Below are 23,332 nucleotides of genomic sequence, written 5' to 3'. Positions count from 1 at the left end.
ACTGAACCCCTAGACTGTGTTGCTGACTCTCTCCTCCCCTCTTTAGTTTCCTCTGTCTTGCTGCCTCTCATCTCCTCCATATGACAAATCTTTAAATAGGCATAGCCAAAGATTGTTTCCCCAAGAGGACTCCTGGCTGGGCATGAAAATTGCTTACTCTCTAATTCATTAGTTCTGGTGCATGATTGAGGTCAGAGCCCCGTGGCATTAGCTGACACCGGCATCTGAGGCTGAGCTAACATCCCTTTGCGTCGCCCTCATGGAGCTCGCGAGTGTCCCAGAGATTGGTTATCTCTCTGTTAATGTCCTGTTGTCACTGGAGGAGAGTTATCCCTCATGGGGGGGTCAACAACACACCGCCGCAGATGCCAAGTGCCCCGGCTTTCCATCTGCACAGCAACAGAGATGTATGGGTAAACAGACAACAAGCTCCTAATCTCCTGCTGGGTCTGAGGGGACAGGATGAGACCGGAGAGATGGCCTGCAGCCGGCACCGGAGGGCAAACTCATCAGGATCTGTCTCGTGTGCCAAAAAGTTTCTTCTCAGGAGTGATGTGCTTTAGAAGTATTAGGGATAAAGCAGCAATACGCGTCCAAATCATTTACGCACACAGATAAAACAAGCAGAAATGAAGGATTTGTGGCGTTGTTGTGTCAGACTTCCTAACTGACGCTCATTTTTCAAGTTGTGGGCAGAAATGACTGAATTATTACTGATCTCATCTGTTTGACCAACACTTCCCTCGTCTCTCCACCAGGAAATTGTCAACTTCAATTGCCGTAAGCTTGTGGCCACCATGCCTCTGTTTGCCAACGCCGACCCCAACTTTGTGACGGGGATGCTGAGCAAGTTGAAGTTTGAGGTCTTTCAGCCCAACGACTACATCATCCGAGAGGGCACGGTCGGGAAGAAGATGTACTTCATTCAACATGGCGTCGCAAGCGTCATCACCAAGTTCAACAAGGAGATGAAGCTGACTGACGGGTCTTACTTTGGAGGTAAGATCAAAAACATGCATATTTGGTTTTGTTTAATTTCCTTTTTATGCACTTTTACATGAATTATATACGTTGATACTGCCATGCAAGAACAGCACACTCACAGTAACACATGCATTCCTGCAGTATGTTCGTACGGTTATATATTGAGACATGAGCCTGAGGTCTTGCGTTTGATGCTGTTTGAAGTTAAGTTATTGTAGATGTAGATTCTCATTAACCAGTGTTGGACGCTAGTCAGTTTCTGCAGTTACGTAACCTCTCATCTGGTTGTTGGAGTAGGCCAAGGCGTGGATCAGGCATCCCTGAGGACACACAGAGGTTCCTCCCCCACCTCCTCACACACACACACACACACACACACACACACACACACACACACACACACACACACACACACACACACACACACACACACACACACACACACACACACATACAAACACACACTCTTCCCCCACTCCATACGCTCCTGCTGCATACACTTGGCGCTGACAAGAGCAGCTAGCCGTTCCTTCTGTGTAAAATCAGGAGCTATTCCCTCGCTCTGTTCTCGGCTTTCATTCTCTGTCCTCCAACCCTCTTTTTCTCTCCAAAACATTACAGAAATCATTAATTTTTCAAAAGTCAAATGTCATTTTGTTGCACGTTGTTTACCCAGACACGACAAGGTCTGCCTGCCGGTTTTGCCAACGTGAAAGCAAAGCTAAGTTTCCTATTTTAGAGATTCTTGCATATTTTATCTCATGAGTTCATCCCCACTATGGAAGGAGGCTGAGGAGTCTAAGAATACCTTCGCTTTGGTGTGTCTGCTGCATGCAGTTCATGTCTCACAGGCGAGCTGAGGACAGCAGCGAATCCAAAAAGAAATTGGTCGTCTGTTTTCCTGCTTATTCAATCCACGGGACAGCTGTCATGACACTGTGTGCAAAGCTGCATTTTAAATTCTGCATAGAGTGCACATATCATATTGTAAATAATGTGGCAGTTGCAGTGCAGCATTCAAGCAATTAATCCTCTGGGGCTGCAGCTTGAGAGATATTCTGCTAAACAAACAGAACAAGTACAACTTGTTTAAGACACTAAGCTGAAATGTCAGGTTGAAACCTTCAGCCAATAAGACTCTGTCAAATGGATCTGAATGGCAGTGAGTGTGAGTGCATTTATCAAATGATTTCAGCCAAGAAGAAAAGAAAGCACAGCTTAATTGGCTATTGTTTCCAGTTAGACGATGAATAAAAATAATGGTAGTTCGAAGTAGACTGAACAGTGGTGAGCGATGCTGTATTTTCGCAGTTTGACACCATATACCATCATTTAAATTCAACTGCTGCTTATCCCTGGAGGTTGTTCTGGTTTTAATTAAGTTAAAGCAGCAATAATCAATATTTTTGTTATAAAAATGTGTCAAATTACAATGTGATCGTGTGAGAGATAAAAGGAGTGATGAATCAACAGAGAATATTCACTTGAATCTGCAGCTCCCCTCGACTCTACAGAGCTTATTGTTTATCTGTCCAGCTGCAATTTTACTGTTTAGTGCTGCATTTAGCAGCTAAAGAGCCACATATTTTCCTCACGAGTTCGTGGATACCAAAAACAGAGCTAGAAGGAGGGTGGATATTGGATTGGACAGACGACTCCAAATGAAGGATTTTCATGTTTTTAAACTTCTGAATAAGCAACATTTGCTAGCAAGTTCAATATATCAACTTAACGGTATTGATATATCAATGTTGTGTCCATAGCTTGTTTCTGCTGCCCCCTAGTGGCCAAATAAATCAAATTATTGTCATTACATTTTCTCAGTTAATTGATTGACAGTTTTGTTCACAAAATGTCAGAACACAGTGAAAAATTACCCCAGCTAACACTTTCTTTAGTTTACTATCTTATAACCCAAAAAAGGAAGCAAATCCTCACATTTCAGGAGTTGGAAATAAGAAATGTAGCATAAAAATTGACTGAAACAATTTATCAGTTATCAAAACAGTCTGGAGTATAATGGAAGCATGTAGTAAGACAGGAGCTAGGCTTCCTGCTGGAGATAAAGTGCTGGGCTGTTAACTAACAGGAGTTTCAGCAAACTGCTCCCCAGAAAACTGACCTCCGGAGACCAAATTTATTAATCCAGGAAATGTGCTGAGGCAGCTCGGCAGTTGCTTTGCAGTGCTTTTCAGGGATTTTTGGATTATCTTTTTCAAGCTTTGTCTAAAACATTTTGAAGGCTATTCTGTACCACGAAACATTAACTCTAATTTTTTTGCTGTCTGGTGCTCTTATTCTGTGCAGAGGTTCCCAGATAACAGCTCGGTCCAGATTGATTCAGCAGCCTGCGAAAGAGTTCACAAGTGCAGTTATTTGTGCAAGAAACTGGAGGAGAGTTTACAGCGAAAGATCACGTCAGCATCTACAATCAGTTCAATGAAAAAGAAAAAAAACAGATAACATGGAGAACATATAGTAGATGTTCCCATTGAATTAATCATTTAATCTTTTAATTAAAAGATATGTGTTATATCTGTCCAAAGAATAAAGTGTGCACTGCTCATTTTGCTGTGTTCTGCCGGTGCCCGGCCACCTGCTGTTGCCTTCTGCCCAGCTGGTATTTTCACCCGTTTGTATGGCATTAGTAGATGAGCCCTGAGTTGGGAGCAGCTGGCTGTGCCAGGCACCTCACTCTTCTCCCTTTTCTCTGATGATTCACACTCCCCGTACAACCAGGCCAAACCGTGGCCAGAATGAGAATCAGTGAGCGGGACTGAGACAGAAACAGAGGAAGGGAGAGTAACAAAACCGAGCCCAGCCACAGGAAACTATTAGCATGGTAATGAGAAGGACATCTATGGGGACAGTGGGTCACAAAGCACCTCCAACCATGGTCAATGCCATGCCTGCATGCTAAAAAGGTATCGTAGTAATGGCTCCTGGGCCTCCACGAATGGGATTACATATTGGTACCACACAGCTCTGTAGTGAAGTCACTCTGAGGCTAAGGGACTAATAGAGTATAATGCTAGGACAATGACAGACTGAGGATGAAAATCCCTACTGGGCTGGAACGTCTTAGTCATATGGGACTCCCTCTCTCTTCAGTCCCAGCCATGGGAGGAGAAGGGGAAGTGGAGCTGGTTGCCATGAGAGGACGTGACACATGAAGTGATGGCAAATTATCCGCAATGCTCCTGGGGTCACCAGTGATGCTTTGTGGCACAGCAACAGACACGTGTCAAACCGCATCATGTGAGGTGTTAACAGGGCCTTGACTTGCGTATACACACACAAGCGCACACACACAGTAGATTTTCCAGGTGACAGTGCTAATGTTTCCCTCGGAAAGCGTTTGAAAATATGCATCGCCACCTGTCAGGGAGAGAATTGCAGCAGAAATGCAGCATTTTTGTCTGATCAAAAGTAGTTTGGTATTAGGCAAGGAGAATCCGACCTCAATCATAAGTCATTTTTGGGAGTCAAATGCCGCTTTTCAAGTCAAAGTCAAAGTCAAAGTCAGCTTTATTGTCAATTCTGCAGTATGTACAAGCTGGCTTTAAGAAACTGATATGTTTCTCTCTCCAACTTACGATTTCTTTTAAAGAGAGCAAGAGCATAGCTGAACATTTTGTTGTATGACGTATGTATACAGTGTATACAGTGACTTTCTCTCTCTCTGTCAGCTCGCAGTCAGCGCGATGCTTTCACATCCTCAAACAATCGCTCACAACTGGAGTTCAGTGCAGTCGGACAGAACGAATTTGCACAGTTTGAGAGTGCTACTCCAACAGAGGAAAGAAATAAATAGAAAAAAGTCTCCCACTGTTGCTCGCACCATTATTCTACTGCTGGTAAAATTCAGTTATCAGGTGGTGTTGCTACCTGACAACAGAGGCAAAGCAGAGCAATTTGTCCACCTCACTGATGTTTATGAGAATAAACAGGATGTGGACGGCTCAAAAAAACTGCTGGTAATACTTTCAGCTCCCACCACAGAGGCCTGTTTGAGTCCTGATATTTTAATGCATTCACAGGTGGGAAGCTGGCAAGCGCTCTAATGTTTTTTGCTCTGTGACTCCTAAAGACATTATGAGAAATACACTCATTCTGTTGTTGAGAATTCGAAGAGAAGACTGATACCACTCTCATACATGTACGACAGATATGAAGCTAGAGCTCGAGGGCTGTTAGCGTAGCTTAGCATAAAGACTGAAAGCAGGGGGAAACAGCTAGCCTGGCTCTGTCCAGACATAAAATACTTGTGCTTTGTTTGTAAGAGTGCAGACCATCTAGCAACCACTGCATGGCTTTCAGGTCACATTGTTTTTACTAGTCAATTACAATTACAGCCTACCTGGCGATATGTTTGAAGAACAACAGATGCACAGCAGCTTAGCTTGGCAGTCTGTTCTAACTAAGGATTTGCTTGTACTGGCTGCATCTGTATTTCGCTGGGGACACACATGAGGTGGAAATTCAGGATAAGCATATAATTACTAAAATCAATGAAACTGATGAGGTCACACATTAAATATATTGTGTTTGCAATAAGTTCTAAACTCTGGAGATGATTATAAATCAGCTCTATGTGCGATTAGAAAAGGAGCAGAGGATTGGCTTCAGGTGTGAGCAGCCAGGCTTTTGCTCGCACTACAACTGACCTCCTGTGTGCCTGTTTCCAATATGACCTGAAGTGACAAAACAGTAGTTAGAAGCCACTGGTGCTTGTGGGAGAACTTCATTTTAACTAGTTTCAAAGCTGTATATTGCATTAGCGCCGCAGCAGGCAGTAATTCGGGGGGCAAGAGTTGCTTTCAGCCCACCTTTCTGGACCTGAGCCACATGTCGCTCACTGTCAGGTAACAGAGGCATTCACCTCTGGATGCAGCCACACAGCGCATTATGTAAGCTTGTGGATGAACCACTCAGCCTTTGTTTCTGCCTCTGTTTCTCCCCCTTTGTGAATTTACACTACCCAGATTTCTCTCCGTCTTGTTTTTCACTGTGTATCTTCTTGTGTTAACAGATGAACCACTTAAAGGGAGCTTATCCATAATAACAGCACTAACACCTTATTCACACCCACAGCTTGAGAGCGCTGCTCTCACACCTTGCGCACTCCACGCTCCATTTTCATGACAGCTCATGGCACGACCGAGAAAGATCACACCGTGACAAGCTAACATTTAACGATTTAATGAAGATGGAATCTGTAGGTTTGGACAGCAGTGCAAATGTGGGTGGAGGTTGAGTGGTGTTTGCAGGGAAGATGATACTTAGAAGTCGGGTGAAAGACAAAGAGAAGAATGGATGTCAAGTGTTACAATAATAGCTAGCTGAGATTTAGTCTCCTTCACACATGCTGTATGAAATCATCTTGTTGAATCACTGCGTCACAGAAACTGGAATTAGTCCTATTAGTCGTTACTGACATCAGAAGCGAAACGTTGGTCATTAAAATTTTAGGTAGAATCAAAAGCGTGGTCTTTGTCACACAAAGTGAGCTCTGTTTGCAATCATCTAATTGCTGTTCAAAAGATTTCAGAACAAATGAGCATCAGCAATAACAAGCTCCCTACTTAGAGGAAATGTTCTGACATATTTCACATCCTTGTAATTAAGTGGCCTGGCTTAGTGTTGGCATGTAGGGTCAGAGTGGGGTCAACGAATGGGCAGACGCTCTTTATTTCCTCTGAAGGCTGCTTCATATCACAGACGCCACTGAAACATTTCAGCATTTCAAAGACAGAGCTTTGGATTTAAGACAGAGTCAGAATTTCAACAACATTTTCATCAGAGATGTGACTTATTGATTTACTATTGTAGCAAATTCAAAAATGCACTTTTTACTCCCCTACATGTTTCTGAGAATCAGATCACTAGTTACTTTACTGACTTTTTCTTGTTTCCTGCCCCATTAATAATGCAACCTCTTAGATTTATCTTGTGACCCTTTGGAAAGGCCTGATCCCCAGGTTGGGAACCACTGGGCTAAACTACCAAACTGTGTATAAAGTAGCTAAAACTAGCTCCACATCAACCAGCTACAACAGTAAACTGCATCTAATGATATATCCGCCACAGGGGCCAGCTTTCAGAACAAGTACTTTTATCTTTACTACTTACTTTTGATCCTTTAAGTAAATTTTGCTGTTAATTCTTTTGGCAATTGTTAATTTAACATTGTTGTATTGTTACATTTATTGTTACTAAGATGTCAGTCCTGGTTGATTTGGCGACACCTGTGGTTACTGCTGGTAACAGCAAATGCAGTTTAATACTACCGGTCAGAAAAACAAACTGTTGCTGTATTTATAATGAAGTCTGGTAACAATTGGCCTTTATCCATCATTTTGTGAGCAACCGTGATCTGATTACACGCTGCACACGCCGTGAGTCTGCAGACAGCAGGGCTCGGTGAAAAGTGTTTGTTACCTAACTGAAAAGTTGGAGGTGTGCAAACACGTTGCCTTTCCTGTGACTACATAATATAAGTCAACTCGTGCTCTGGCAGTTAAATACTTTTAATGTGAAGCTAGTGTATAAATATTGCAATTCTTTCATCAGTTTTTCTATCGATCAAAAGACGAGACAAAGCAATGTGTTCTCTTCACATCTCTCCATGTAATAAACCACCGTGACTGAGCAGAATGCAGGCATGCTATGTAACCATACTCCTGTTAAGTTATACATTACATCTGAGAAGTGATGCAGCGATGCAGTGATGCCTGCAGTGACGCTGACCACTGTATCGTATTATGCGACCATTAGCTCTCTGCTGGATGATGAATTGTCTTAGTATAATGCAAGTGACAGCGCCACTGATGGGCCTCTCATTTTATTTACACTCACATGAGCTTCTGCTTGTGGACCTTTTGTACTCCTGATTCATCTATATGGTAATCTTTATTGTAATTACTGGGATGATTTCCTTTATGTCCCTCTGCACGCTCCGCTCCTGGTACTGTTCCTTCATGTGTCAGAATATTTGTCTTCTTTTGTCTTTCTCTGCCATACAGAGATCTGCCTGCTCACCAAGGGCAGACGAACTGCGAGTGTGCGTGCAGACACCTACTGCCGACTCTTCTCCCTCTCTGTTGACCATTTCAATGAGGTGCTAGAAGAGTACCCCATGATGCGACGCGCTTTCGAAACTGTCGCCATTGACCGATTGGACCGCATTGGTAAGACCTGCCTACATCAAATCCTTGTCCTGTCTGATTGGTCGAACCTCTTGCCTGTCATCGTGCCTTGTCGTCTTGTCTTTATCAGTATTTGTTTGCCTTCTTTCTTCATGAAAGCATTGTGTCTGCCATCTTGTGCTGCATGACCTGTATGCTATCTTCTTTTTTTTTTAACTTCCGTCTCTTTGTCTGAAATAACATTAATGAAAATTTGTTGTAACCAGCATTAATCCTTCTAAAGAACCAAAGTAGCGTTTTGTGGTTGGATTAACTGGAAGGCAGTGCATGTCGCTGTCCGGGAGGGAGTCAGTTCGCCCCCTCGTTGGTTTGGTGTTGACCCCCCCACTGGATGCCAGCGAGTGGATGGAAGCTAACCTCACATGCATGTGTGTCTGGCCCTCTTTCCACTCATCTGCACTCCTGGGTATGAGCAGCACCCCACCCCATATCAGAGTTCTCAAAATCAACCAGACCCTGTTAAAAAAAAGAAAAGAAACAAATAGCAGGGCCAGGTGACATCAGGGAGTTGTTCCAGGCTCTAACGCCCCCACATCCATCAGGTCCAGCCCAGTTTGCCAACAGGCAGGACCCTGTATAGTTTCAGCTATACCCTCATCAACAATGCTTCCTTATTTTCACTGTCTGATAGAGCAACATTTATACAAGCACTTGGCCTTGACGCTGTAGTTGAAATAGTGACAACGATTCAGACACACATGGATTTGTTTAAAAAAGGGGCACATGTATGTAATGCAAACAGGGCAATAATTGGTTGCATTGACCCTTATGTTGCACTCCTCTTTTAACAGTCTGCTCTAACACTTTGATTGGAACTGGCACATTGATAAATTAAACACATAGAAGATAATATGATATGAAAGTGTCATCTAAAAGGATCATTTTTTCAACTGACAGAAGTAGAACATATGTCTTTGTCCTTTATGTTTTGCTGCATTAATTACTTGTATATTTTCAAAATGATAATGTTCTCCTTTATTATCTTTTATATATGAATAACGAAAAGCCTGTCAGTGTGTATAGTGTATTTTAAGTGAGAGTTATTTCATCATGTGTCTCAGATACTGCTGTATGCATTTTAAGATCTGTTTATTAGAAAATAAGAACTTGAATAGTACCGATTGAAAATTAATCAAGTGTGAACAGCACACGTTCAGTTCTTATAGAGCCTTATTGTTTTCTTTAAAGCTCGGCTACTGTATGCTGTCAGTGAGGCAGTAGAATCATTTGTGTATTTTCACCAACAGAATCTAAAATATAAAAATAGGGTCACTGCAAAACCTATAAACTCATCTAGTTATGATCCAATTCCTTAGGAATTTTACACAGGACTTGTTATATTACATGACCTTGAAGCTCCAGAGGATTGTAGGATACGTGTTAATAGCATTTCCCACCTGTATAAGGCTTGCTTGTATTCAAACTCTTCTTAAATTGCAGGATACTCTCCAAATAAATCAGTATTTGCATATTACAGGTTACCAGTGACAGGTTACTGGTTGTAGCTCTATCAAATGCTTCTACCTGCTTTATAACAGAAATCAAAAAAGAATTTTAGAACTAATTACCATTTCTTACACATGAAGAAGCAGGATTTGTTAAATAAAGCCCTTTTCGAATGATTTATGGCTCATATCATTAGCTTTTATGGCATCAGCAGAAGTAAGCCAAACCCTCTCAGCGCATTGCCGCCGGCTTTGCCAATAAATTTGCCTCCTTGTCAGCAAACTTTAATGCCTACCATTAACAATAGAGACCATCATGTTTGGTGATTTGTTTCCCTTTTATACAAACCAGAAACCTAAGTTGAGTTTACATAATGACAGTGTGCCAATGTTGTCTCTTATCAGTGGTTAAGCTTGCAGTCTGTATCTACTTCTCTATCTGTTATTGCTGTTTTTCTTTGTTATGGATTTGTATTTGTGTATTTCTTTGCCTGACACAGGCACATCAACATTGAATTGATCGCTGAAACACTGTAGTGTCAGCAGCAAGCAATGAACAATAGATCTGGAACAAGAGAATCCAACAACAGATGTGTGTCGCTGTTGAGACAACCTTTTCTCCTCAGAATTATGTTCAGATACAACTATTTTTAGGGGCGAGGGGGGACAAAACACATCTTTAATTTACACAAACCATGTCTGCAGAAGTTAACATTGAACAAACCTCCAAGACGTTGATCAGTTTTTATTCCTGCAATATCAGCTCATGTCAGCTGAAGCATGGTTAAGATATTCTAAACATGAGGCAAATATAACAAAGAATGTGGTCGTGATTGAATTTTACAACCTTATTTCAACACAAACACAAGGCTCCAGCTTTAGCTTTGCACGTCCATCCACTCTGACAATTAACACCCACACTTTTCTCTGCGCCATATGAATGTCACACTACCTCTTGCATTGGAACTGAACTTCAATAAACTGTGAAGTAGTTGCATATGAGCGTAATCCAAAGGAGACAAGGTTGCATTTTTTCTTCTTCTTTTTTTTGTTTTGGACTAGCATAAAATAAACAAAATAAAAACAGAATCTTCATCTGCCCTGTAGTGAAGTGTACGCCCTTTGGCCTCAACAGCCCAAATCTACATTTGCCCTTTTTCTGACAGCTACCAGCTTTTCACCAGAGCTAAACGAAAGCTGCCCACTCTGACTGACACCTCTCAGAGTGACATAGATTCGATCCGTCCTTTCAGACTAACCATGAAGGGGGTTTTGTCTCATACGAGGGAAGATACTTTGTCATGATCCGTGCTGGTTGTATCGTTTCTATATATGAACTGCATTTGGTTACATGCTTGTCTTGCTCTAAAAAGGAAAGAAAAAAGTAACCATGCTTTGAAACCAATAACGTGTTGCACATTTGACATTATCTTTTATCTATCTAAAAATTATTTGACCAGGAGTCCGTCTTGAGACGAGCACATCTCGTTTTCAAGAGTGTCCTGGCCGACGAGTAGGCATCAGGTAAACACTTTATTCCAATTCCAATATTCGAACAGGGACAAATTGACCTATGGAGGCTTGCTAAATGGATCCGGTCTCAAATTCATCCTTCAAGAGTTTGACCGCTTGCTGAAGGCTAACATTAACTGTTTAATTCCTGCATCAGTGAGTCAAGTCACCCACACCAGTCCTGCAGATGTTTTGATGGACACATTCAAAATGTCAAACACTAAGACAATCAAAGAAACAAAAGATATCTCATTCAGTGTCACATGCCATGTTTATTTTGTAACAGACCTTCACAGAATAATCACAGGATTATGAACACATGCTCAGCTCTATTGGTGTGGCATTTTTTTTATTTAATCTTTGAATCCTTTGTTCAAAGTCTACTCACAAATGAAGTCATGTCTGCAGATTAGTAAAACCTTTACTAATGCAAGGCTACATACACTTTTTGTCACATGCAGAAATACCATTTCATTTCTTACTCATGTTTTCACCAATAGAAAAAAAAACAAGTTTGTTTCTGATTGTCTGACTTGAAATAGAAACTTCTGTCTTTTGTGCAGATAATTTGGGAACATATTTAGCCTTTACTGACACAGATGAGAGGAGAGTTAATCTCATCATCACACACAGAGCCGCAGTGACGTCATGTTGACCGCAAAAGTCTGTTTAATCCACGGAGAATCATTGTCTCGCACACCTCTTTAAAATAAGTTCTTTTTTTTTTTTTTAGTAATGATGTATTGAATAACCCTCAACAAGACAAAAGTGTGGAAAACATTTTCTGCAGTGACTCATAAATTAAAAAAAGCTATTTATTACAGATTATTGGTGAAATTAATTATCAGATTGCTATGTGTAATTTCTCTGTTCAGCCTTGAATGCATCTCAGAATTTGTGTATTTTATTTTCTTTAACAAATACAGCCCTCATTATTTCTATGGTGTTTGTTAACATGATGATGTTTGTGTTTTGCTTGTTTTTGATTTGTTTGTTTGGTGTTTTAGTCGGCTTTCAGACTGTTTTACAATGATTATGTTTCAGATTTCAGATATGGGTTGATTACTGCAATACTATCATTTTTCTATCATATTGATGGGTGATGTTTGTGTTTTATACTAACCTCACTGGGTCTGCTGTGCCAGAAAAGACAAATTACTAACACAGCATTGGAATTGGATTATTTTGAAAAGGTGGCTCGACCCATATCTGATCAATTTTTATTTAGATTTTAAAATTTTGTATTTAAAAAAGAAAAAGAAACCTTTCTTTACCCATGAGTGGTGTTTACATTTTGTTTACATTTTTGTTTGTTTGTTTGTTTTCATTTTGTTTTGAAGGGATAATATTTTTTACAATCTCCTGATAATGTTTCAGTCAGACAAAGTTTACAGATCAGGTAAAATGTTAGAGTACAGAATATTTTTAATATAACATATAATATACAGCATAAGTGAAGTGTCTGTTCCCGTCTCATTCACTTACAATCTGCGTCTATAGAGATTTGCACTGTAAAAACAGTGACACAGTCAGAGCAAGCCAGTTTTTTTATAAGAACAAGGTGTGTGTTACGGCACCAATCAAACTCATGTTACTGTCAGTGTGTGTGTGTGTGTGTATATATATATATATTTCAGAAGGGGGCATTTACTGTAATATAGTTGTTAAGTAGGACATAGTGAAGTTCTTCATCTGACCATTAAAAGCATTAAAGTTGACTTTAAGTGAAATTTAGATGTTTTACACTTCGTATATACTGTACCTACATATTCTACTAAAGCACCGTAGACTTTCACAGCCATTCAGAGGATAGAAAAACAATCTCTGCTGCTGTAGACATGATATAGAATGGAAATATACTCTCAGATAAGTGTCTATTTATCTTTTGCACACCAGTGACTGATAGAATTTCAAAGAGACTAGAGGTGAAATAAGAAGAGGCCAGAAGAATGTAGAGGGGCAGCGGGAACAGCAACAGATAAGACAGGCGGCACGCTCTAATACATCATAACTGTCCTGTTACGATTGATGAAATTTCACGCGCTGACTGATGCCTGTTGCCCTGAAATCCCAACAATGCTCCTGTGTCGAACTATCGGCAAACATTCACATCTTCACAGGTTCAATTTGGAGAAATGATAAATATGTGCTGTCCTTCAAATCTACAGAGTTTAACCCCGTCACCTTTAAAAATGCAATGAGGGCAGCCTTGTAAGTCAACAGTACTCGTACATGTGGTGCTAGTTGTAGCCCTTAACTACCCGACCCTGTAGTAGTAGGACTTGATTCTGAGAAATGGCTGCGAAACACATCAATCCATTCTCAGCTGCTGCAGCCGTGAAAGTCCTGTCTTATAGCTGAATGCACGGCTTGTTGGCAGTGTTGAGAGGAGAGGAAGCCGCCCAGCAAATGCTGCTCATCTGTAAACTCAGTGCAGAAATCTTGTGCCCTCAAGGACAGGCTTAATGATTGATTGGCTAAAGCCTTCAGCATACTAAAAGTCAACTCTATCTTCTTTACAACGCTGCACAGCCTGTCGATACACAAGGTCAACAGTTGTGGCAGGAAACACATCCTCTACATAAATTTGAACACAGTCACTCAAAGTCAAAATGTCGCCATTATTATTGTCAAACGTGGCCATTCTTCCTACAACAGACCGGTTTCCAGACGTCTTTCGTGCTTTTAGTACCACTTAGCATTTTACCACAGTTTTGCTCCCAAACTCCCAAAAGCAACAGAAGTGGCTTGTGTTTAAAGAAGCCATCTGTCAAGCTTTTATCATCATGCTCCATGACTTGTGACAGCTGTGAAACATTTCGGGGCCTGTTAGCTCAAAATGCCCTTTACAGTGCACAAATATAACACTTTAAAAATCTGTTTTTTGAATTAGAGAAAAATGCAATATTATTTTGTTAGCAGAAAAATTGTGTATTTTCATCAAATTATTTATATAAGGATTATAAAGCTTCAGATAATTCCATGCAAATTTTAATGATCAAGCTTAACAACATAGCATTCTGTGGTAAAATGGGTAAAGTTTAGTTCTTCATTAAGGTATTTCATGTATAATCATGTGGTTCTGTGTTAGGAATAGACTTCTGTGGCTTTCTTTGCTTTTATTGTCACATTGTTCATAAAATTAAGAAAAAAAAGGTTATTCTTTGTGTCCTTGTGTTGTGTTTTAGCCAAGTTGTCATAGTGATTTAAATAGGACGTGGCCTTAAATTTATTCTTAGAGCTTAGACTTCTGTCTTCCTTGAAAAAAAAAAACTGTCCAGTAGCTTGATGTGTGGGTACAACTCATCAGTATTCTGTGTTTCACTGTCCACATCAGCACCTTCACAGTCTCCGCTATCACGTCACTTTCAGTATTCTTTGTCTCCTTATGTGTCCTTCACTCCTCTCAAACTGTATATTTCCCATAGTCATTACCATTCAATGTCCTTCACACTTTATACATATGATATGAAAGATCTTAGTGGACGTGAAAAGATGCAGCTTGTAAGATTAAGAGAGTTGAACGAAAAAATGTATTAGTATCAAGAAGATGAGGCTCCTCTAGAACGGATTAAAAAGAAACTTCAAACACGCTAAATTCTTCCTACTAAAACATACAAGCTGCATCTTCATCATCACTGTCCTGAATCCTGCCCTTTTCCTGTGGTTTAGGGCAACCAAAGTTTGCCATGGCTTTATGTGCTCACCTCTCCTGACTGCACCCCAACAGGGAAGAAGAACTCCTTGCTGCTGCAGAAGTTCCAGAAGGATCTGAACGCCGGCGTTTTCAACACGCAGGAGAACGAGATATTGAAGCAGATTATCCGCCAGGACAGGGAGATGGTGATGATGGTGGACCGCAAGCAGTCAGTCACCGGGATGAACTCAACACCAATGTCAGGAAACTCCATCATTAACTCACCAGCCCAACCTCCCTTCCCCACTGCTTTCGGCACCAATCAGCTCCAGCAGTCCTCCGTACCCATGACCTACAGTGCTTCAGCTATTGCCAATGCTTCTGCTGCCCGCATGCTGCCAGCCGCTGCCGCTGCTGCTGCTGCAGCGCAGGGGGTTTACCCTGCACCCAGTCTTTCACATGGCAACCTGAATTCCTCCTTAACCAATCCACAGACCCCACTCCAGCAGCAAGGCGCGATCATGTCACCCTGCTCCTTCACGGCCGCCATGTGTAGTCCGCCTGTGCAAACCCCTCTGGCAAGCCGGAGCTTCCAGTACGGCTCGCGCACGGCCTCCCAGCTGTCGCTTATCCAGCAGCCCATTGCCCAACCATCTCTCTCCACACAACAACAGCTCGCCCAGCAGCCTGCGGCGTCGACTGCGGCCGCAGCTCCGGCGCCACAGCAGCCGCAGCAGCCGTCACCTCAGCAGCAGCAGCAGCAGGTCCCCTCGCCTCAGCGGGGAGACATCCAGAAGAGCACACAGGCTCTCCAGTCAGGCAGCTTGAGTCGAGATGTTAGACACTTATCGGCCTCCCAACCATCACTGCCACATGACACATCTCTGGGGCCCAGAGCACCCCCAGCCTCAGGAGACTCTCTGGCCTCCATCGTGCCACCGACGGCGGCGGCGATCCAGGGGATGAATCTGCAGAGCGGCATCCGCACCACAGTGCCCCAGCGGGTCAATCTGTTCCGGCAGATGTCGTCAGGAGCGCTGCCACCGGTGCGCTCGGCCGCTGCAGCAGCGGCGGCGGCGGCAGCGGCATCGGCATCATCATCCTCGACCCAGCACAGGGAATCCCCCGGATCTAGGAGAGATTCTGTCCTGAGCAGTACAGAGACTGAGCAAGACAAAATGCGCTTCGCATCAAATTTATGATCCCGTTTTTCCCCCGTTTCATTTTTTAAACTTAAATCTGTTTCAATTCATTTTTAAAAACGGAGATACAACAAAAGAGATTAACACGAGGAACTTCAGCATTTTTGTTTCTCTCCAGTTTTCTTCTAAAATAACCTCATAGAAATCCTGTACATACAAGCCCTTGTATTATATTTTAGACACATTGTCTCCCTAAACTTAAGAATGTATATTATACAGCTACATCTGTCTTTTCTTTTATGTTACACATATATATCTATTTATATAGATATATGTGTGTGTGTGTATATATACTGCTGTATGTATGGGTGTGTGAGAGTACGTGTGTGTGTGTGCATGTGAACGCGTGTGTAAAATCCAACTAGAATATTTGGCAATGGCAATTTAAAAGCTGTAGTATAAACATGAGTCTTCCTTTCTGAGAAATATAAAGAATTATATACAATGTATGAGGTTTTTTATTTTCTTCTCTTCTTTTTGCTTTGTTTTTTTTTTAAACTGGAATGCATTGTGAATTCTGACCACTATATCTTTTTCCTTTCTTTTTTTTTTTTTTTAACCATTGAGGAAGAGACAAATTATCTTCTCCAATTAAGCAGCTTTAGGCACCACTGTGGAATACTACTGTAAATGCAAGCAACTCTGACAAATAATCTCAAAAAGCACACACTCGTAAAACGATTTCTCGTACTGAATTTCCTGAACGCTCATTTCAGACTACTGTAACTAAGTGTTATGTTGCTCTCAGTAACAGAAATCCAGTGTGCTGAGCCACTACATCCCCGCAGCGGCTCACATACGAACCATGACAGTGTTATGGGTCCAAAGGGAATAGATAATAGAAATGCTGCTTTCTTTGTTTGTTTTCAAGGAGAATGGCGTGTGGAGAAAGATATGGATGGATGCTATTGTTTTCTATTTCTAATTTCAGATGGCTGAGATGTTATGTAATGTTGCTTAAAAATTCTGTGTATATTTATAATATTTATAAACTAAAGATTATCACCATTATGCAATAGACTGTGACATAAAGATTACCTATATGTGTGCTGTAAATAGTTTTGTAGATCTAGTATTTACAGATACTGTGTGGTGCATTCTCTATCATAACAATGTCTTACTTCTATCAGGAACCTGGATATCATCTATATGCGAAAAAGGTTAAGTGACAAAATACATATGTTTCATAAGAGATAAACAAACCTTAATGCAATAGCTAGCACTACTCGATGCTGAGAAATGCCTGATCAGAGGACTTTTAAGGATCCCTATCTCTCTCTGTATACTATCCCTAGTCCTAGTATAGTTTTTGATTTCACATCAAGTGAACATATACAATATTTACCTACAATAACCAACTTTATTTCAAAGTCATCCTACTGAGAGCAAATATGTCATTTCTAGCGACTCATGTCCCAAAACTGCTGGGGATCATTTTCAGAACGATTCTTTGGTTTATGTTGCAGTTAAACTGATTGTTTTACGGATTCCTCGTGGAGAAATTAGGCCTACGGGTTTTTTTTCTTTATACTCATGACCCCTTCCTTTTTAAATCTACAGTTTAAATTCTGTGCTTGCTCATCTGCTTCTTGAGTGAAACTGTACTGTACGCTGTCATATCACAATTACTGGAGTCGAAGAGCCTGGCGTGACGTTTTCTACACATATATTATAGGCGAGAGAAGTCAGGTATCCAGTCACTCAAGTGTACAGGGGGGACATTTTCACCCAGAGGTGAGAAAAGGTCAGAAAAGGAACTGCTGGTTTGCATTAAGGTTTCTGTCTCGTGTAAATCCATTATGTGGGCTTAAGTACTTTAAACTGACCTGGACTGATGTTGAGGCAGGGAATCAAGGTCAAGCCAGAATACTGTGACTCTATCAAAAAGGATAAGAGCTATTTTGAATATTCTGATCTTACAATAACCAAAGTATGTGACGACTCAAATGAAATAAGCCACCCATTAATGGCTCACAGGCCATTTCTCTGCACACACAGTGGATTGTCGCTCGTGCACAAGGCCTTCTTCAGGCAGCGAGTCAAATGTGACAACATATTCTCCTGTCAGTCATATCAGAGTTTCTATTTAGAGTCATAGTTTTCATGGCAACCAAATATCCCATCAGTTCAAAGTGACTAAGCCCCTTGAGATACCGTTTTAAAAAGATCTTTAAAAAGTCTTTGCTACAGATTGTGTCGATAGTGTACCAATACAGTCAACCCACCAATGTCATGAAAGCATGCACTGTCACAAATACTTAAAAAGATACTATCTCAAAAATGTTGACGTTAAATGTAATGTTAGATTATGTTTTGTTCATTGTCTGTCTGCCTAGACGTTATCTGTGTGTGAACAGAAGCATTGACTTTTCACATGGACATTCTTAAGTATTTGTGCCTAAACTATAGCCATGTTCCACCCTTTGTTATGAGTGTGAGCTCGGTGCGTACGGAGGGGGGAGGGGGGGACACTTCTGCACACAACTGCGCATTCATCCTTACTATACTCTACGTGTTCTATGTCTCAGTGTTTTTAGACAGGAAGGGAGTAAGTAAGCAATGAGGATGGCCAAATGTCTCAGTTTATCCAATTGGTATCTTTACTTACAATGTGAACTTCTAGAGGCAGGTTTTTTCTAACATTGTCAGTCAAGCTATATAGAATATTCATTGAGGTCATGTACAGTTTAAAAGAAAAGTGCAATCTTTAGACTTGCAGTAATATCACGCTCAATGAGACATTGTACAAATCCGGAGCACCTTTATACCTTTCTTTGTAGCTAGCCGCTGATGTTTGGGTTGAGTATCAATGTGAGGAAGAAAACTGGCCAAAGCAAAACATTCTAAGTCATTGTCTTTGTTTTAAATTGCACTTTCTGATTTACTAATAAAAAAGGTACAGATCCTTTCAGAATGGGTTAGATGTTGAATGAGTTAGTAAGGGAGCAATATCCCCGAGAATTTGTGCTGCCCTGATCCTGTATGAGGTCTAAATGAGGGGGGAGATGTTCTATTTCCAACGACGAGCGCTTAATCGTGAATATGCCATAGTGTATAGGAACTAGTACACAGTCAAGATGGATAGCAGCACTGTTAGTTTGTGCTGTTTTTGATACTTGCCTTTGGAGGGAGAGCTTCCCAACTATGTGCTTTTTTCACTATACCAATCACAACAAACATACTGGAATGGGCATTAATGGTGATGTACAACACAAACTAATGAGCTTACATATTAGCAGTATAGAGACTCTCAACAAACCAGCACATATATTTGTATATTTCTTTTTGTTTGTCGTTTTGTTGGTCGAGAAAAAAAAAAAAAGAGATGCAAAAAGAAGTGAGACTCATGCCCAGAGAGGACGAACCAAATGTGAGTTTGGTTTGGACGAGCGCAGGTTTCATATGTTTACTGATGATGTGCGTAGTGGAGAGAGGGGCAGAAGCTACGACGAGCTGCTCGGTCCTCTTAAACCCCACTCACATGGTCATTGTTCAGCTCATTTATGTAATCCAAGGCTTCGACAAAAAGAACTATCAGTTGGTTACTTGATACAGATGAAAGAAAGATAAATGTAAACTTTCTTACAACAATATGCAGACAAACAGTGTTTGTCAAAAAATCTTTTTGATTTTTTTTGTTTATTTTGTTTGTAAATAATAAACCTTTAAAATATAGAAAATAAACGACATATTGTCATCTAAAAATGAGCGTGTGTGTCGTTCTATTATGTGTGGCGGGCGAAGCGTGATGGGCTTTCACTCATTTACAATTTGATGGAGGGAGAAAATGGAGAGATGATTTGAGAGATGAAGCGATGATGGAGAGGGTCGCAGAGTATTGAGGAACCGTGTCTGTCAGCAGTTACAGACTAGGTGAAAAATCGGTCCATGTGGCCACCAGGGATTTCCACTCATTACCTACAAATCCAGTTATCAGTCATGAAGTCATCACACAGAAGACAGCTTTCTCTGTATGCCTCTGCACTCATAGGTGGGACAAGTTTCTAAATGCAGGGAAATGTCGTGCTTTTCAGAGCGAACACAACCTCGCTTATATTAAAGCTACATTGATTTTCGATTGCAGTTTCAACAGAGCTGCAAAGATTAAACAGAGGACGACACTGCAGCAGTTAGCAATGTCGCCTCACAGCAAGACGTTCTAGGTTTGAACCCGCCAGCCAGCTGCAGCCTTTCTGTGTGGAGTTTCTGTGGTCTCAGGTTTAATTTAGACTCTAAAGGCCATAACCCTGTAGGTGTGAATGTGAGCATGAATGGTTGTATGTCTCCGTGCATCAGCCCTGTGATGAGCTGCCAGGATCTAATCACCTCTCGCCCCATACCAGCTCCAAGTGGTTAAAGATAATGGATTGACAAACATTCACTGGTTCCAGCTTCTCAAATATCTGGATTTGATGATTTTCTTCATTGTATGTATGTATGTTAGTGAACAGAATATCTTTTTCTGCTTTTGGTTGGACAAACGGAGGCACTGTAACGCCAAATTATAACAGGCATTTTTCACTCTTTTCTGACATTTCAAGGTCTAGTGTGTAGGATTTAGTGACATCTACTGGCGAGGTTGCAGATTGCAAAAGCATGTATGAGAACCTACAGTGGCTGTGAAATTCAGGAAAAACGTGAAAGGCACTCAGTGTTTAGGAATCAGAGTTTAGTTGGTCTTTTCTAGGTTACTATAGAAACATGGCACTGCAACATGGTGGATTCCATGGAACCTGCTGCCTCCATAGATATAAAGAGCTCCTTGTCAGCTAAGGAAAACACAGTGTTTCTTATTTTCAGGTGACTAAAGAAAACATATTTTTGAATATTTTATTCCATGTCTGCCAATAGATCCTCCTAAATCCAACACCCTGGACCTTTAATAGACAAAACGATTGATTAATGGAGAAAATAATCTTTAAATACTAAATCAACTCACTAGCTCTAATGTCCAAACTATAACATATATAAATGCATTTGTCAACAACTTTTAATGATATAAAGTCAGTACTTTGCACTGCAACATTGTCTTTTTTCTCCTCCCCAATTCAAATAGAATAGAAGCTGAGCACAGCTCAAATTGCAGGGGTGGTTTGCGGTGACCTTTTGAAAGCCGGGCTCACGGGGTTACGGCAGGGTGACGCACGCTTCAGCTGATCTGTAGCTCCATTCTCAGACAAACACAGACCCTAAATTAGGCATTTATGCTCCATTAAATGTGACAAATTGTATTCAGGGTAAATTCATTTTTCAGCAGGTGCTTGTGTGATGTGACTCAAGATATGAGAAAGAAAGTTCGTCTTCTGAGCCATCATCTCAGGAGCGTCATTGCTGGCCACATAATGACTGCAGACATTCCATTCAAAGTAATACTAATACATACTGAGAATATACAGAGATAAGATTTATCCCTTGAAAAAAACAAAACCAAAAATAACACAATACATTGTTTCTAGCTTGAAAAGAAGTGTCTGCGTACGTTTTCCACAGCCATTTAAACCATAGCTGCTTCAGGTAACGATTAAAACAGGTTCATACGAATAGCATCTGGGGTCTCAAGCTCTACCTTATGTCTCCACAGATGTGCAATGGATATACTCCAGTCTCTACACTGTGGCAGCGCTGCATATGCCAGGTCTCTGCAACTCTGTGTTACTGTTCTGTGAGCTACGGTGTGCCACAGGAACAAAGCACATCCATTCATCTTCCACTCAGCTGGCAAAATTGTTCTGTTAAATTATAGAGATAGCCACGCTTAATGGGATGAATGAGCAGCCTGATTAGAATGCTTAAACACTGGTAATGGAACCACATCGAACATTATTTGTCTCCATGAAAATTGCACATGATTTATTTACAGGGTATGTTCAAAACAGAACTTTGCATTGATGTGTTTACCTCTTTAAATGTCCACAAAAAAGTGACTAGGATGTCCTTCAGCGACAGTCCAGTAGACTGTGGTACTGGTACGCACCATCAAGAACGGAGAGAAATGCGACTGAGTATACAAGGCCTTTATTTGAGGCCAAGAAAGATACTAGAATGAATAGCCATGGATTTGGAGAAGGGCACATAAAGAATAACTATGTAAAGGGTTCAGACTTTTGTGCTACGCCCCTGCTCCTCATAGTTTCCCCTATTAAGCAATAAAGCAGGGGCATCAATGCCTTGGCGGCCACCTTGAGAGGGGTACACTTTGGACCTGATTTATGTATTTGGATCCTCTCACATCAGTCAGGTCTGAGCGTTCAGACATCAAGCACATATTACAATGATCACCTCAGCTTATGCCAACATCTCTGACCCCAACCTGGAAAAACATCCATACATCCACTCTGACACTCCTTATAACTTCAGTTACTTTATCATTATCAACATAGTTCGTATATGCATGAAACCCTCACATTCATCTCTATCCATTTATATAAAGATACTGTATTTGTCTGGAAACCTGTTGATATACAAGCAAAGAATACAAATAATTAACTACTAAACTGTTTAATCATCGGCATGCCAGCTAATGGCACTTATGACTTCTTATTGGGAGGGTGGTGCTTATGACTTATGTTTTTTGTTTGTTTGTTTGTTTGTTTTTTTTTTAAATTGTACCATCAGGCTACCACGATTCAGTTCCTGGCCTGTTCAGGTTCCATCTCTGGAACTGTGACGTCAAACCAGGTTGTTATGAATGTGTTAGTAGGTCTAGCTCCCAGATTGCACCTGTCAACATCATTAAAACTAAAAGTCCCAGCAATCTTTCACCTGTCACTTCCTTTCAAACGTTCATACGCCCAGTCAGGCTTTGTCCTCTCTTACAGGCCCGCAGGGTTACAGTTAGGATTAGTTGGAGGGTTATCGTCTTTGAAATAAGACTAAAATAAGGTTACAGGCTTATGCTTAACCCTCACTGATCCAGCAGTAACTCAAGGTTGACAAATGTGTTTGAGAGAAAGCAAAGGTGTAATCATTTTATTATCAATCGCTAGAATATGCCAATTCCATAAGAAAGCAACCTTCACTTGGACGTCATATGTTTTGACTGTAAGCTGTACGTATTTGTTCTGTACTCAACTTGCTACCTGATTCCACTGCTGAAATGTATTCAGTCAGGTACAGTTTAAGGTCCTTGCATAATATCGGTGTGAAAGAACATGCACCGTAACCTTGATATGACCATTAAAATAACTTGTGACCTACAGCTAAATGTTTGTCCTTTAGAATAATGTTATCCTCGGGATTCAATTATTTAAGACTGCATATCAAGGCACTTCATTTACTGTAACCTGCAGCACTGAGGTCAACAATCATGTAAGTTAAATCATACCAAGGACAGCATGGTACAGT

General features: G+C 41.0%; 1 protein-coding gene across 1 annotated transcript in view; it reads left to right on the top strand.

The window, feature by feature from the left end:
- Nucleotides 1-15,988, top strand: part of LOC121623069 (potassium/sodium hyperpolarization-activated cyclic nucleotide-gated channel 1) — a 67,253-nt gene extending 51,265 nt beyond the window's left edge. The window contains exons 6-9 of the mRNA XM_041960207.1: nt 759-999; nt 8,010-8,174; nt 14,880-15,001; nt 15,119-15,988. Of these exons, the coding sequence (XP_041816141.1) occupies nt 759-999; nt 8,010-8,174; nt 14,880-15,001; nt 15,119-15,988 (1,398 nt within the window). The remainder of the gene's footprint in view (nt 1-758; nt 1,000-8,009; nt 8,175-14,879; nt 15,002-15,118) is intronic.
- Nucleotides 15,989-23,332: the final 7,344 nt, after the last annotated feature.

This window comes from Chelmon rostratus, chromosome 19 (genome assembly GCF_017976325.1).
Source record: "Chelmon rostratus isolate fCheRos1 chromosome 19, fCheRos1.pri, whole genome shotgun sequence".
Taxonomy (NCBI): Eukaryota; Metazoa; Chordata; class Actinopteri; order Chaetodontiformes; family Chaetodontidae; genus Chelmon; species Chelmon rostratus.
The sequence above is the reverse complement of the archived record's forward strand: the minus strand, read 5'-3'. Positions and strand labels throughout refer to the sequence as shown.